This window comes from Protopterus annectens, chromosome 2.part1, assembly GCF_019279795.1.
Source record: "Protopterus annectens isolate FY-2018-M chromosome 2.part1, PAN1.0, whole genome shotgun sequence".
In the NCBI taxonomy this organism is placed as follows: domain Eukaryota; kingdom Metazoa; phylum Chordata; order Ceratodontiformes; family Protopteridae; genus Protopterus; species Protopterus annectens.
In genome coordinates this window covers 1,253,887,062-1,253,905,612 of record NC_056729.1, presented here as the reverse complement: position 1 = coordinate 1,253,905,612, position 18,551 = coordinate 1,253,887,062, and the positions used below count along the sequence as shown (strand labels likewise).

The window sequence follows — 18,551 nt, the reverse complement described above, 5'->3', positions numbered from 1 at the left end:
GGTCTCATTTGAAGTAAAAATAAAACCTGGACCCCCAGCTAAACCTGGAATAGTCAGGAACTATTCTAAGGCCAATCTCCTCCTATTAAGTAAAAACCTGGCAAACTTTCAAACCCATATAAATCCTGAGAACACTGCTGACTATGCAGAACTGTTCACAGAAACTCTGTACAGGTATGTTAATAGCTACATAGAGGCAGCTCTACCCACCAGGAAGAAGTACAGAACTAACTGAAAAAACAAGCCACCCTAGTAGAATCACAAAATTAATAGGCTATATAACAGGAGGAAGAAAATCATAGCAAAAATTAGGAGGTGCAACACCAAGCAGGATAAAACCACTCTCATCAAACTAAACAAAGAACTCAGAGGACAAATAAAGATTACCAAAGCCAAATATGAGTTAAGCTTGGCCTCCCAAGCCAAGGACAACCACAAAGCATGTCCGCAACGTCAAAGGCAATACACAATTGTGTGCAGAGCTCATTCTAAATGGAGTCACATATACTGAGCCAGAAGACATAGCAAACCTCCTGGATGATAAATTCAGCTCCAGCTTTACCCCTCTCTCCCCCTCAGACTTCCCTTGGAAATATCCTACTATCACTAGGGAACAGGTCCTTAATACTCTCTCTAAGACCAAGAATACTGCATCAATGGGCCCAGACAATATCCCAGGATGCCTTCTAAGTAGCATGAAACATGACCTTTCAAGGCCTCTGGAATTACTATTTAACTGTAGCCTCCAAATAACTTTCATGCCTCATGAATGGAGAAAGGCAACAGTCATCCCTCTGCACAAAGGTGGGCCATCTACAGACCCTGGAAACTACAGACCCATAAGTCTCACTAGTCTTATATGTAAAGCCATGGAAAGAATTATCATGGAGATGATCAACAGAGATATAGTAAACCTCCAGACACTGGACCCAACCCAGTTTGGTTTAATCAAGGGCAGATCATGCCTACTCAACCTGGTGGACTTCTTTGAGAAGGTGACCAAAGGAATTAATGAGGGAAAATGTCTTCACACTGCCTACCATGACCTGGTCAAGGCATCTGACACAATACCCCACTCAGGCATTGCTGACAAACTCAAGACATTAGGTACAAACCTGTATGTCAGCCAGTGGATAGCCAACTGGCTCACAGACAGGACCCAGGAATTTAGAATTGGAGAGTCCACCTCTACAAAGAGGCCATTCACAAGCGGAGTCCCTCAGGAATCAGTGCTTGGACAGCTCCTTTTTGTCATTTAGTTCTCAGAAGTCAAGACCAATGTCAGTGGCCTCTGGATGACTAAATTCGCAGATGATTGCAAATTAGGAGCTGTCCCTGAATCTCACACTTACACAAATGTTCTCCAGGAAGGGTTACACAGACAAACAACTGGTGTCGAAGCCATGGACTAAAACTAAATGCCAAGACATGCACAATAGTATCCTTTGGGAAGTCATCCATCCCTGGTAACTATCATATTGACAACAGACCCCTTAGAGTTGACCCAGTAGTTCAGGGACTTAGGGACACATATAGGTAGTAATCTAGCCTTTGACCAGCATGTGTCCACAGTGGTGAGGAAATCATTCCATATTGCTCAACTTAAAAACAAAGGTATGGCATCTAAGTCCAAGGAAGTCATTGTTCCACTGTATTCGGCATTCATCAGACCTATCATTGAGTACAATGTATCCATTGGTATGTACTTAAAAAGGCATATCCAACAATTGGAATGTCCAGAGAGGGTCCTCACTAAAAGAATACAGGGCATAAGTAAAATGTCCTGTGCAGACCTCCTCAAGGCCCTATCCGTGTATTCTGTCTCTTACAGGCTTTTGAGGGGAGATCTATGCCTGGCATACAGGGCATTGTCAGACCCCACTCTGATGGACCCCCTGCATATCCACAAAACAAACAGCACCAGAATTACCCATTCTAAAGACTTAAACCTTGACTGTCATATAAATAGGTCCTGCTGAACTACCACTTCTATGGAACAGGCTCCCCATCCATGTGAAGCAGAGTTCTTCCCTAACCAAATTCAAGTACAACTTGGATAAGTGGGAAACTGGAAATTCATCCCTGGTTTGGTACCTATGTCTCTAATGGACACAGGTAACCTGTTAATGGTTCATCTCCCAAACCCCTGCTTACACTTATCAAGGGTATCAGAATTTATCATATATTTGAATTGCATAGCTAGGCTTAAAAATGCCCTTGTGGTTCTTAGCCCAGTAAACACCTATGAACCTATGATCCTATGAATAGGCTTTACAATAAAAGGAAGAAACTTCTGTCCAAGAGTAATAAGGAGCAGGCTCTAAACTGGAGAGACACTCCCTCCTCAGCTTAAATAATAAAATAAAACTTCCTGTGAAGTCCTCCAAAGTAAACTACAAGTCCAAGTTAGCTTCCTCAACCAAGCACAGTCATAAGGCGTTCTGTAGCTACATCCATAACCTAAAATGTAAGGCTCAGATTTGTACCAAACTGGTAGTTAATGGTAACACATACACTGAGCATGTGAACATAGCTAACCTGCTAGCCAACAGATTCAATGAAAACTTCACTCCCCCATTCCGGCCACACGTACTTCATGACATCCCTACCACCTGTCCCCTACCTTGTATTTCTCTAAAGAGCAGGTCATAAACGCCCTCTCTAAGGCCAAAAACACAGCATCAATGGGACCTGATAGCATGCCAGGCTATGTCCTACATGGGCTCAAACAAGAATTATCATCACCATTGGCTAATCTTTTCAATTACAGTCTAAGCAATGACTTCATCCCGGCTGATTGGAAAACAGCCACTATTATACCCCTGCACAAAGGTGGTGCTTCTACTGACTCCGAGAACTACAGACCTATTAGCCTGACTAGCCTTATCTGCAAGGCCATGGAAAGAATCATGACGGACCTTATCAAAAAAAGATATATGTAATCTCCAAACAATAGATCCTATCCACTTTGGATTTGTCAAGGGCAAATCATGCTTGTTAAACCTGGTGAACTTCTTTGAGACAGTCACAAGGGCCCTGGATGAGAGGAAATCTGTGCATACAGCCTACCTAGACCTGGACAAGGCATTTGACACTATCCCTCACTCAGGTATCATTGACAAACTCTCCCAGCTAGACATCAACCCTTATAAGGTGGCTTGGAAACTGGCTCTCTGATAGAACCCATACAGTCAAAATAGGGGAATCCACCTCCAATAGCAGACCCGTTACCAGTGGTGTTCCACAAGGTTCAGTCCTAGGACCTCTGCTGTTTGGAATCTATTTCCCCAAAGTACAAGTTAAAACCAAGGAACTGTGGCTGACAATGTTTGCTGATGACTGCAAACTGGGTGAAGTAATAGAATCTCCAAACGATGTTAGCATCCTTCAAGAAGGTCTTACGCAAACAAATGATTGGTGCCAAAGTCATGGCCTCAAACTCATTGCAAAAAAATGTATTATCATCTATTTCGGCAAAAGTGATGTTCCTGCAAACTGCCACATCAATGGCAATACCCTAAGCATGTACTCGTGGTGAGAAATCTGGGCACTCAGGTTGAGAGCAACCTTGCCTTTGCTCACCATGTCTCCAGAGTGGTAAGAGGGGCATTTTATATGGCTCACCTTATAAGTAAGGGCATTGCCTTGAGAAAAAGTGAAGTTATCACCTTCCTGTACTCTTCAGTCATTAGGCCAGTAATTGAATACAGCATCCCTTTTGGCATGTACCTTTCAAAGCACCTGTAGCGACTGAAGAGGCCACAAAGGTTCCTCACAAAGAAAATTCAAGATCTTCAGCAGCTATTTTATGTGGATCACTTGAAATCACTGTCACTTTTTTCTGTTTCATACAGACTACTCAGAGACTATATCTCCCTTGCATATAAGGTGATCTCTGACCCTGCTTTATTGGAAATGCTGCACATCTGCAAGTCTAATGGCACACAGGTTACTCACTCTAAAGACCCAAACCTGGTATGTGACAACAATAGAACCTGCTGGAGTGACAGGTTTGTGTCCCAGAGGTTACCACAACTTTGGAATAGACTCACACTTCACATCAAACAGAGCACCTCATTGGCCCTCTTCAAACACAATCTGAACAATTGGATAGGTAATCATAAATTCACCTCAGGGATTCCACCTGTGCCCCTCTTGGATAGGAGCAATAGGTACTGATCATAGTAACAAGGGTAAAAATTGGCTAGGCTTGTAAGGACCCTTGGGCAATTAGCCTAGTAACTTCCTATGATCCTGTTCAGGGATCAATAGTTGTGTCCCACCCCATCTTACCAGTTTCCTTCAGTCAACAAATCTAGATGGATAAAAAGCCTCAGAAAAGAGAGGAGATAGTCATAGACTCTATATGGAAAGGAGCCATGAAGCTAGAACATAGGAGACAAAAGTTATTATTGAGTAACTCTAACCAATTTTTAACAGTGGCAATGTACTACAGGACACTAAAGAAATGCAAATAAAATGTAAATACTTGAAATTACTCATCTCATTTGCTGTAAATTATTTTGTGATGTTATGGTTCACACCTTCCACAAAAATGTTTTCTTAAGCATATTAATAGTTTCCAATAGCAATTTGTCATTGCTATAACAATTATTAAAACTCATTCTTCAGAGTGCTCATTATGTTTTCTTTTGAGGAAGGAATATCACATTTATCATCTGATGTCAAAAACAGATTAGCTAGAAAACTATTTGCTATGAGTTGTACAATAAAAAGTTTAAGTGCTGGAAAAGTCCTTACCTGTTCTTTGTGGCACATCTGAATTCAGCACACGTTGATCTGATGGGATCTGCAATAAAAATGTAATTTATAGGAAAGCAGCATTTCCTTATGAGTGCTTTTTAAAATGATGGGTCATTAAATTCAGTATGTCAAATGGAATGACGATGCTATGAAACATATCTGTCAAAGCAAATACTAATGCAATCCACCTGATATACAAAGACATTTTTTTTTATTTGGATTGAACCATGAGTTGCCCATTCCAGTAAAATGTAAATGCTTGAATCACACATATTTGTATATCTTATTTCAAAATATTATAAATTATTTTTCCTCCAAATTTGTCAAAGAAAGGTAAATGCAATAATTTTTAAGGAAAAATAACCAAATATGTGGCTTTCTTCTCAGAAATGCTAACCTTGGAGATGATATTTTATATATATATATATATATATATATATATATATATATATATATATATAAGAATGTGGGAAGGGCTTACAGCAGCTGCCTATGGCAAAATAAATTTAATAGATAAATGTCCATTTACAATCATCCGATAACTATTTTATACATTTTAGCCAAATGTTCATAACTAATTTGTAGGCCATTAAAATGTTACAGTTTGCAGAAAGTAATATGGTAGACTAAGATGTGGCACATACATTCAGATGTGAAAGATTGATACATCAATAATTGGCTTAGCTTCTGGTGTCACTCCAGGGTGATCCAGTATCTGTCTGCATGGGAAGACATGGTCGACAGTCCACACTGCTTTGCCAGAAATGGCCTTCACCTGTCTCCTCAAGGCTTTAGATTACTGGCAAAGATGTTTGCCTCCCTCATAGTGCCTTTTTAGGCAATGTCCAAACAACAAAACTTCTGATGTAAAGAAATCCACCAAAGACAAACTTAAGGTCATGTTGCTTAATGCTAGGAACCTAAACAGTAAACTCCATTCCCTGGAAGCACTCCTTGCCTTGGAAGATGCAGATATTTCTGCAGCCACAGAGACTTGGTTCAAGGCCACTGAGTGTACCCTGGCTATACAAGGCTACAATGAATTTCATACATTCAGAACCAAAAACAGCATGAAAGAAGCAAAGATGGAGGTGTATCCATCTTCATCTAATCCAAATACACCTCAAGAGTGATGATACAGTACTACTCTCTTTAGCTACTCCAAGTCCAATTAACCATAGGAAAAACACCATTCCACATCATCACTAGCTACAGGAGAATCACACTGTCTACCTGGACTTGCTAGAGTCACTAAAAATATAGCCAAGCACCCTGGTCATGGAAAATTTAAATTATCCCTCCATCAACCAGGAGACCTATATGAGCACAAACATGATCACTATGAGGTTCCTGGACTTTGTTCATTCAAATGTACTGGAACAGTTGTTTCAGACTCCCACAAGGGGCTTAAATGTCTTGGACTTGATGGTCACCAACATGGGAGGTCACTGTACCATCCCCTGTGTGATGGCCTCCCTAGTAAGATCAGACCACAAATCTGTCTTGTTTGAAGTAAATATCAAACCTGACACCACCACAGGAGTAAAAAAAAAAAATGAAAAATGTATCCAAAGCAGACTATTGGCCTACTAAGTGATGGTATAAAAAGTTTTGAAGTCCCTGCCAACATAGACAACAATGTCTCCCATGCTTAGGAATACACAATTGGCCTTTATATCATCTTAAACAAATGCATTGACTCATTAGTAGCTAACAGGAACAAAACTAGGTCTTCCTGAAAGAAAAAGCCACCATGGAGGACTGTAAGTATAAATAAGTTATACAACAAAAGAAAGAAAGAAACCGATATCTAAGAACAGGATAGAACTAACTCAACAGAAGAAGGATACCCCCACAGCTTGAACAAGCAAACCAGATATCTGTTTAACTGCTCTAAGAGTAACTATGAGTCTAAATTAGCATCTCTAGCTAAAAACAATCATGGTGGTCTACTTTGACCCAGAATGGGTATGATACAGCTATGCTTGATTTTCATGATTTGGATGCAGTTAAAACACTATAATGGAACATACAGTACTTATGTTGTTGAAACTTTTATTTTTGCTAGACCTATGTTGCACATATACCAGCTTTAGCATCTATCAAAGTGGCATAGGTTTAGTCAACATACAGACTGGTGGTTCCATGTCCAGAACTCATCAGTCAGTCAACAGTATTTTAACATGTATTCTTCCTGATTTATCTTACTTTTTCTAATTTTGCATAATGCAGAACTCCAGCCAAAAGTCTTTTTTTTTCTTAACAAAACACCCTGCTCTAACATCCTTCCTCCATGCACCCCAAAATAGAACTCTCAAATCTGAACACCAAAACGTAATTACTGTCTACAAAACTAAACGTCCTGCTGGACAACTTCTCCTCTCCTTCTCCTTAGGTAAGAAATGGAACTCTCTCCCTTCCACACTAAGGACAATGTCAAACACAAACAACCTCAAAACTCAGCTTGACACCTACCTCTCATCCAAATGGAAATGTAACTGCATTCTCCCTACCTAGAACTCTTTAACAAAAGCCCCTGGGAGGGTATCCTCCTGAGTTCCTAAGCACCTTATAGCTGGCTATAACCTTCTGTAGCTAATTCCCATATGATCTCTCACACTCTGTAAAGAGCTTTTGACTTTTGACTTTAACTGTGTGAATTTGTTAAAATGTATCTGCACAATATTTTTCCACTATGGGCAATATTGCTCACGTTTTGTATTATTTGATATGTATTTGTACTTGTACTTTTTATTTTTATTGGACTGCTAACTTTACTGCAATCTGTTTCATGAAGCTTTTCTCCCCAGGCCTCCACTGAAAACGGGCTCTTTGGGCCCAGTGGACTTTCTCAGTAATCAAACTGGAAATAAATAAATAAATAAAATAACTAAATAAATAAAATAATTAATTAAATAAATACATACATATATTTTCCTTCCCTGTAATCCAACACTAAGCATGTAACATGCAGAAAGAGATTCATTTAATAAATTATTCCATTTGTTTTATGTCTGAATTTATTTCTGTTTGTATTTCTTTCATTTTATCTCATCATCTGTTACATTTCAACTACAGAGCCATCAAGAGAACAATGACTCTTGAACACTGGCATTTAAATGTGTTTCATCAGTCACAGATTGCTAGCATCGCACCTCAGATAAATAGTCTAGCCTGGCCTCAGACAAAAGCAAGGTGATCACGTTTACTTTCCAGATATAAATGAACAAGAAAATACAACTCACGCTTAGTATTTTTTTTCTTTATTACAAATTGGTTGTCTTTCTCTTTAATCAAACTCTGAGTGCCACAAAGGAAGAAAATATTTCCATCTTACTCTTCTGAATTCCTTTCAGTATTTGATTTTGCATTTTTTCTGCACTGTTTTCTGTAGAATTACATTTTGCTTCTGGAGTTTTGTTACAGCATTGTGCTTTGCATACAGTGTTTTTTGAGACAAGTCATTTAGTTGGAGAAGGAAGATTAACATCAAAGACTCTAATTCTAGCTACAGTATTAAAAATGGTAAATGCATCACAAACCAGCTCAGCCCAAGTAACACCTATTAATCACAGGGAAAATATTTCTCACACTTGAACACTGAACTAGAGTTAAAACAACAACAGTTAACTCAGATACATTTTCAAGCCTGCCATTCAAGTAGCCCTTAAAATGTTATAAATAAATTAAAAATAAAGACATTCCTACCTCCTTAGTACCTCCCTTGTCAGCTTTTCCTAATCTTTTTTTCTTTTCCATTTACAGTTCTCCACTAAAACAAACACTGTGAGGCATTCCTATAGCAGTTCTCTACCAGCAAGCTGCATCTGCAAAAGTCTGTGGCTGGTTTACTTAAAGTAAAGGCAACACTGTGATGCATGTTCATACTTTAACCCTTCGATAATTGTACATTTTATTAGAATGCATTCAGGGAGTCCACACTACTGGTAACCCCCACCCCACCAAAGATCTCACTAAACTCAATACCTGCAGTTTGGAATCATTGCTTCACTCGGTCTTCTCCTTCGCCAATACACTTGCTCATATTTCTCCCACTCCATACTCACTCCTGGCATAAGGTTTCTATTTATGTATGAATTCCTACTCTACAAAATTGTCAGCTGCACAGATGCTTTCCACAGTACCTGGTAGTCTAAGTGACTGATTGTTCCTCGCTGTGCAGTCATAGAACTTGGCTCTACCCACTCCGTTCCACCCTCTCTATGCTCGGACTTCACTCTGTTCCTCTACCGTGGTCCCGTTCCCTCCCGCCCCCAGATCACTTGAATTTTTTCAAACCTAACCACTCCCACTCACAATTATCTACCAATCACCACCTATATATATTCCAATTACACAATAGCTCACATTTCCACACTAACCTTAACACTAATCCATTACCACACATGTATTAACCCATTAACCTATCACCAATCCCTACCCTTTAACCATTACAAAATGCTATTAATACACTGTATATTACTAGCTCTGCTAACAACTGCTGCTCACTTAACAAAATATCATTCACAAATAGACTACCCTCACACATTTCACAAAACTACATTTACCTTTTCTCCACAACTAACTGACTTCTCCATCTTAATATCTCCATCCATCTTAAATATAACAGAACTCCATCACACCTCATACAGTCTATACCATATTAAACCAAACTCAAAAAATACCCCTTTTAAGTTTCATAAGCATATATCAGCATTGATCTAGATACTAGCCACCATAGCTACCAAACTTATTATAAATGGAGACATTCACCCAAACCCAGGCCCCCAGAATACCTCCTTACCATCCCCTCAAATACAAGATATAACCAATCTATCATGAAAAGGCTCTGAAATACTAATCCTACATCTAAACCTGCATAGCATGGTCAACAAAGTTCAAGAATAACACACCACCCTATCCCCTTATAACCCTGATATTGCTGTTTTAACAGAAACTTGGTTAAAAGCAAGTATTACTGACAATGAAATTACACAACCTGGTTACAGCATTATTAGAGCATACAGGAAGGTAAACAGAGGTGGAGGGGTAGCCATATTATTTAAGGGCAGTCTCACACTTTTATCACAAAGCCTAAACATAGATAACCTCGAAAACATATAAATCCTACCTACTAAATTTCAACTTAACCAAAACAAATTCATATCCATTATAGCTACCTGTGTGCCACCCAAAAATAGCATCTCTACTACAGACCACATCATTCAGTCTATATCATATTCCATAGCCCACGAAACTATCATTATGGGTGACTTTAATATAGACTGGACAACTTGTAATTCACACAACCCTAGCGATCACATTAACCTCTATGGCTTCACACAACTCATTCAAGCTCCTGCACGGAGAGATAAAAACTCCAAACGTCAAACTATACTGGATAGGACACTAACGAAAAACCTCAGAATTACCAAATCAGTGGCTGCTTACCCGACAGCTTTAGTGACCATATGCCAACCTGTATATCAAGAACAAACATCAGCACTGTCTAGCTCACCACCTTTCACCAAATCCACAGTAAAAAAAAAAAAAAATTAACCCAGAAGACCTAATCAAGAACCTAAAATGTAACTGGTCTCTACTAAAAACCTTAAAACCTGCCCCTTGATGCTGCAGTAAATTATTTCAACAGTACCTTCCTGGAAATTCAAAATAAATTGGCCCCGAAGGTTAATTCATATTAAGGCCACATACACACCATGGCTAACTAACAACACCAGAATGCTCCTCAGGAAAAAAAGATAAAGCTTGGCAAACATGGCTCACCTGTAAAACCCAAATCAACTGTATTGCATTCCAGCAAAATAGAAACAAGGATAAACACCAATTCAACCTACGTAAAAATAACTTCTACTATAACCTTTAACATAACACCAGCATAACTCCCCAAAATTTTGGAATACCATAAATGCCAATCTCCACCCAGAACATTCTACTATCTCTCCCCCTAACTTACCACACTCTCCTTCCACCATTACAGAAGAATTCAATAAATAATTCACTGAATTAAAAGTAATTCCACAGAACCATCACTTGCCTCAAAACCTCTCAGTATTAACTACAACTCCTTCTCCTTTCAGCCTGTTCCCACAGTTACCATTAAGAAACTACTCAAAAAACTCAAACCCTCTTCAATAGCATCTGACAAGTTACCAGCAGAATACTTAAAACTAGCAGCTGAAGCCATATCTTATTTATTTATTTATTTATTTATTATTTATTAATTTTCCATTTGTTTACCGGGTTAGTCTGACTGGATACAACGTGACCGTTTTCAGTGGAGGCCCGGGAAGAAAAGCTCCAAATACATAGTAAAAAATATAAAAAAAATAATAAAAATAATTTAAAAATGTATATAAACATAGCTATTTTGTACAAAGGGCATAGAACATATAAAAAGAGTAAAAATCAGAGTTTTACAATTGATGCAGCATATAGTGGTTAGAACATTGAGAAACAATTAAACAATATATTATACAACCAATATAGAATTGCTTGAGCTTAAATTCAAAAAGAAGTTTCCATAGACAAACAGGGTCATAAACTAGAAATCATAACTATAAAGGTGGCCTAAACATCTGGTTCACAGTACTATTGACTAAATGAAACTACATAAGTACACCTGTGATCTAGGGATGTTGAAAGTCAGGAACAGTTGAAATTAGTCTGGTTCTATACAGGAACATGTCCAAGTTTTGAATAGGAGATCTTTTAGTAGGGATTTGAAAGTATGTTTACTATTTAGACATCTAATGTCAGGAGGGTAGAGAGTTCCAGGCCTTAGCAACTGCATAGGAATAAAGAGATCGGCCTGAGCTATGTAAGCAATTGGTAACAATCAGTAGGGTGGTATTGGAAGATCTTAGTTGACGCGCAGTATTATGAAAGGTGAGCAGACCAGAAAGAGCAGGTATTTTATTTGGTTTGTATAGCAGCTGATAGGTCAGGAGAAGTTGATTGTATTTTAGTAGGTTAGGGAGTTCTAACCATCCTAGTTGTTTTAGGGAGAGGCAGTGATCAGAACAAAATCCAGTGTCAATCCTTATTAACAGGACTATAGCAGATGAACATGCCCCAGCAATATGAAAAATCGCACACATTTTCCCCTTACACAAGGTGGAAATTCCACAGAGCGGTCCAACTACACACCAATCACCATTCTCTCTCCACTATCTAAACTCCTCAAAAGATGTATCCACTCCCAACTGAGTCATTATCTTACCTTCAACAACCTTCTAGCAACATGTCAACATGGTTTTAGGCCCCATCATAGTATCACAATTGCACTCCTCAGTTTCACCAATATCATCAGCCAAATCAGAAACAATGGTAAAATAGTCTCTGAAGTCTTTATAGGCATGTCCAAGGCCTTTGATATGGTCTCCCACCTCAAACTATTAAATACACTCTCCAAACTGAATCTCAGCCTCTCTGTACTTTAATGGCTCCAAAGCTATCTACAGGACCACTAGCTATCTGTAAAATGGTTTAATTTCCTATCCCCCTCCCTTCCCATCACACTAGGAGTACCTCAAGGCTCAGTTCTTCGGCCACTACTGTTCACTATTTTTGCAAACAACCTCCATAGTCATACCCCACTGGCTTCAACTATCCAATATGCAGATGACACAACACTTATATGCACTACTAATAACCTGCAATACCTCCATGATATAACCCAAAAATCATTCTCAGATACCAAACTATGGCTCTCTAACCATCAGCTCATACTCAACCCCAATAAAACAAAACTCATGATTTCCCAACCCACAGGATCCTCCCCCCACACCTTCTACATCACAGCTAGGAACAATACTAACATTAATACCGATTCACAAACAAAACTACTAGGAGCAATAATAAATAACAACCTAAGATTTGACCTACATAAACCACAAACAATTAAGAAAGTTCACAAAAAATGGGTACGCTTTACAGAAATAAAAAGTATCTAACTAATTCCTCTAGGGTTACCATTGCTAGAATCCATCTTCTATCAACACTTCTGTATGCTTCCCTAAATCTTACCAACCTTAAAAAGACAAATTTAATTAAACCTGAAACATGCTACAATAAGAAAGCTAAATTTGCAACTGACTGACCACATTATATCCACCACTGTCACTCCTTAAAAAAACTCTCTTGGTTAGAACTCCCACAACTTCTATCCTATAACCAGTTAACCCTGGCACACAATCTAGTATATCAACCTGAAACAATCCTGCCCTTCTAAATATTCTCCAGCCTCATACCACAAACCGAAGTTTATGCTCAACAAAGAAATCTCTACTACAAGTGTCCAAATCCATTAATATGGCAGGGGACTCCCTAATTTCTTATCATGTAGCAACAGGTTGGAATTCACTACCCCACAGCATCAGAACCAACACAAATACCAACCAATTCAAAAAGATTCTTAGAAATTATTTTAATGACACCTGGCTTTGTTCCTGTACTACTCCTGGTTAACTAGTTTTAATAGTTCTGGTCATACTTTTTTCTTCATCCCTGACCACCTCATAATCTATACTCTCTCTCATGTGTAGATAATCTCTAACCTTCTCTTTTTGTATCCATTTCCCCATCCAAACCCTTCCTCAGCTTACTCTGAGAAACTACAATGTCTACACTACAATAAGGAATCATATCAGATGATTGTATAAAACAAATGTCAGCTATAACAGCATCAAATGTAGTTTATGGTGTACTGTATGTCTTATATATTTTTGTATAATTTCTTGTATAGTTTTGTATAATTTCTAGTATAAATTTTGTATAATCTCTGTATGTGGAGCTTTTCTCAACAGGCCTCCACTGAAAACGGGTCTTATCCCAGTCAGACTTTCCCGGTAAACAAATGTAAAATAAAATAAATAAAATGTTGTAACAGAGATGGCCACTAAGAAAAATCGAAAGAAACAAAGTAATGAAAAATACAGAGTGATACTGACAATCTAAAGTAGGCAGTCACAGCCCTGTTGTAAGCTGATGAGAGAGAAAACCACAGTGAATGACATGACATCGGAGGAAAAGGCTTTGACTGTTCATAAGTTCATATGTTCATAGGCTCAAAGGCATATACTAGAATAATGATCAATGGAGCCTTTATAAGCCTTGTCATGCAGCCCAAATGTATTCCACTAATTATTGTGCCTTAGAGGTTATTTTAATGGGTGCATGTTAGGGCATGATTTAATGGCTGCCTCTGTCTATCAGAGATATAAGTGTCAGAGCAGTGGTGAATTTCTGATTTCATGTCCACTGGTCCAGGTTGCACTTGGATAGAGCTAGGGAAGGGTTCTGCTTCACATGGATGGGAAGCCCATTCCTGAGAATGAGAATTCTCAGAGACATGTACTTGTCCCTCCAACACATCCTATTTAAGTTACATACAAAGTTTAAATCCTTAGATTTAGAAGTTCTGGTGCTGTTTGATTTGTGAATGTGAAAAAGGTCCATCAGAGCATGACCCATGGATGCCCTGTACACCAGATATAGATCACATCTCAGCAGTCTTTCAAGCCATTCGGGGGTATAAGAATTAGAAAAAATAACAGACACTAACTTTGATACAGAGACATTTTCAATGCAGAAAAGTTCAAGATATGCTGAAAAATATATTCTTGCCAGCTTTTCATAGGTTCATAGGTTGGTACTAGGCTATTGGCCCTAGGGCCTATACAAGCCTAGCAGTAAAAATTCCCTGGCTATTTCTTCCCATAACAATTCCCTGGCTATTTCTTCCCACAGCATTTGCATGCTTTTGGGCATGGTTTCCTTTAAGATCAGTAAACAACTGCACTGGATAAATATGTTTGATTAGACAACTGTCTTCTTGCTGTGATTGTGTATGTTTCCCAACTAAACTATATCTTTAAGTTTTTGTCACAGTTTTCCTTCACTTAGTGTTAGATGTGGAGAGTTCCTGGATAGTTCATTGTGTAGGGGCCTTAAAAATTCTAACCAGAATTCCACTTAATTCCCAACTGTTCAAACCATATAAAGTTAAATTTAAATCAAAGTCAAAGTAAATTTTATTGTCATTCAGAAATCACACAAGTATAAAAACTGAATGAAATTCTGTGTCTCCAGATTTCAATGTGAAGACAACATAAAGACTATTTTCACAGACATTTACACATATAACACCTAGCTATTATATCACAGACATGCAGGTAGACAGACTAATACTACACATAATTAGAAACACATTTTAACACTTTTCACAGTGAACACTTACTTGCATGAGCCTTTAGTATTGCATAGGTTCTTGGTTAACACATTGCACTGATCCCTGCACAGAGAGAGACATTTAAATATTGCATTGTGAACATTAGAGTATTGCACTATGGACCTACCATCGACCATCTGCCATCATATTACATTACACTTACCTATAGAATTACATTTTGTCACGTGTTGCTGTCTTGCTATTCATGTGCAATTATATTGTTCTATGGAGCCCAAAATTATGATTTTTGATTGTTTTCTTTTACATGTTTTCATGCATCCAAACCTATGTCTTGATTCTCTGTTAGGAGTTTGCTTATTTTCTTCCCAAAATGAACATTTCAGTCAGTCTTCCTCTAAATTGATGATTATTTCAAAGCTCCTGAGTTGAACTTTCCAAACTAGCATGCATCTCCATTATTGTTATTTCTAAAGAGCATAGTGTGTTTTTATGGGTCTACTTCAGTCGATCGAACTTTTACAAGTTCGAACCACATATGGCCAAGACCATATGTTCGAACTTGTAAAAGTTCAAAAACTGATGAAAAACCGCAAAAAACAAAAAAACATAAAATTAAATGTCTATAACAGGAGGGCTTCACCCCCCACACCCCCTTACTTAAATATACCAACTCCAAGATCGCACTACATTGTGGAAATGGGAGATCTTCCCTTTCCGCTCTGTACAGAGATCTCCATTCAGTAAGATCAGACTTTTATAAGTTCGAACATATAGTCTCAGCCATATGTGGTTCAAATTTATAAATGTTCGATTGACTGAAGGGGATCCGTTTTTATATATATTAATAAAGTTCACATGTGCTTATTTCTGAAATGTAAGTATGCTTATTTGATGCAAGTTATATTCTTTTTTTATTACAGGTAAACAACATTGATGGCACTGCCATCTTCAACCACAACTGTTCTACCTGCTTCTTTATTCTAAAAAATAAACAAATAAATAAATACATAGAGGTAAGAAAATACAAGGCCAAAGGATTTCTTTTCATAACTGTACATCATCATATAAATTCCATAACCCTTTGCTTTCAATTAACTATTCCCAGAATTAATATCTGTAAAGTAAGCTGACCAGTTGCTATATTGTGACATTTTGTACTCTGTACACTATCATATGCCTTAGACATGACCATTCTTCATAACACAAGCACTACATGGCAGTCATTCAAAGAGACAGATACCTTTATATTAATTGTCTCTGTAATCATCCTACATGAACCCACCCCTTTCTCTATCACTATCCTTTCTATTCCTCCCTTCCCTATTACCATAAGTCATTTAACTGCTCTACATTGTACAATTATCCTCTGAAGATAACCCAATGTGTTATGTAAATTCATTCAGATGTTTTATTGTATATTTCTTTGCTATGTTTTTTCTTCAGTGCTATAATGCCTCTTACTATATTGTACTGTGGAGCTTTATCTACATTTGCTTAACTGTTTTATTGTTAATTTTCACTGTATTCATCTTCAATTTTGTCAATTTTCTTGCTTACTTATACTGTGGAGCTATTCTCCCCGTGTCTCCACTGAAAAAGGGCTTTTGCTCAGATGGGTTATCCTGGTTAATAAATGCCAAATAAACAAATAAATAATAAAATAAATAATTATGCTGCCTTTGTGCATTGATATTTATACTGCATGGATAGTTCCTGTAACACAGAAAAACAGGCAGTGTAACTGCATGCTTATATTGCACAACTCCATCAAGAATGCAAGTAATAAATAACTTGGACCTACATAGATAATAAATCATAGCAACTCTGGGAACTGCAACATTTCTTTTCTTTTTTTTCCCTCAAAGCAATGGGAGGATTATCAGGTATATGGTGTTACAAAAATATACGCCCTGTATTTATTCATTCTGCACTACTTATTTTAGTTCCACTTTGAGTCATTTGAGATGGAAAAAGCTTAATGGACTGGAAGTAAATAAAAAATGTTCTATGTGTGCTTGTGTTTTCTTTAGTACAGTGTTTGTCTGTCTATATTTTCAGGTAGTTATGTCATATCCTTGTCTTAGTCTACTCTATTTTGTTACTACAAAATTTTTAGTTTCCTTGCATACATTTTTTTGTATCAGTAAATGTCACATTTTTTAGGCCAAATTCAAAATTAGGCATTGGGCCGGATTAATGAACACATACACAGAGAGTATGCTATTCTGAATGAATAGACAATGCAAGCATAACTCCCACCCTCTTCTTCCTAATTTTAATTTTCATACTGATTTTCTTGCAGCCTTAAAAATCGAGGGGGATTCATAAAGGTTATTACAAAGTGTAGACTATGTTTACTTTTAGAATAATCTTTCAGAGTGAATAGACAGCACATACATGTGGTAGGCCTGTTCGTGAATATAGATTGTGCACATTTAGTGTATACTTACTGTACACTTGTAGCTGTTAATGATTTCACCAGTCTGCCTGAACTACAGCACCTGGTACAGCTGTAAATATCATACACCCTTCTATTCAGCAATAGTCAGCAGGTAAGATTTATTTTTTACATAGCCTATGTACCATGAAAATAATAATGGGAAAATGGATATAACAACAATTGAGCTGCATTCTTTATGCAGTTTTAAATACAAAGCAGCAACCTGAATCCACACTGCTGTGGTTAAGACCAGGCACTTAATCCTTCCATTTAATACAAAATTACTTTTCATGGATACTTTTGTTACTGGAAATAATTCAAACTAATTTAACTTGGCTTTGACTGGCCAAAATAAGCATTTCATATGCTATCTCATTTGTATAATATTTATGTTTGGCAAATGTTAATATTTTAACATTACTCTCTTAATACGTTCCCAGTTCAACTGCTACTTTACAAAAACAGTACTATCTCTTAGTAGTAATCACAATCCCCTCTCTCTAGTTGTCTCTCTCTCTCTCTCCATCCTTTCCTAACAAGTCACATTTGTTCTCCCCCTCTCTCTAGTTCTCTCTCTCTCTCACTCCATCCTTTCCTAACCAGTCGCATTCATTCTCCCCCTCTCTCTAGTTCTCTCTCTTCCTCTCTCCATCCTTTCCTAAGTAGTTGCATTCGTTCTCCCCCTCTCTCTAGTTCTCTCTCTCTCCATCCTTTCCTAACCAGTTGCATTTGTTCTCCCCCTCTCTCTAGTTCTCTCTCTCTCTCTCCATCCTTTCCTAACCAGTTGCATTCGTTCCCCCCTCTCTTTAGTTCTCTCTCTCCCTCTCTCCATCCTTTCCTAACCAATCACATTCATTCTCCCCCTCTCTCTAGTTTTCTCTCTCTCTCCATCCTTTCCTAACCAGTCACATTCGTTCTCCCCCTCTCTCTAGTTCTCTCTCTCTCCATCCTTTCCTAACCAGTCGCATTCATTCTTCCCCTCTCTCTAGATCTCTCTCTCTCTCTCCATCCTTTCCTAACCAGTCACATTCATTCTCCCCCTCTCTCTAGTTTTCTCTCTCTCTCTCTCCCCATCCTTTCCTAACCAGTCGCATTTGTTCTCCCCTCTCTCTAGTTCTCTCTCTCTCTCCATCC

At 38.0% G+C, this 18,551-nt stretch overlaps 1 protein-coding gene across 1 annotated transcript in view; it reads right to left on the bottom strand.

The window, feature by feature from the left end:
* Positions 1-18,551, bottom strand: part of BLK (BLK proto-oncogene, Src family tyrosine kinase) — a 961,491-nt gene that overhangs the window by 402,195 nt on the left and 540,745 nt on the right. Inside the window, exon 4 of the mRNA XM_044062787.1 lies at positions 4,762-4,810. Coding sequence (XP_043918722.1) covers positions 4,762-4,810 — 49 coding nt within the window. The remainder of the gene's footprint in view (positions 1-4,761; positions 4,811-18,551) is intronic.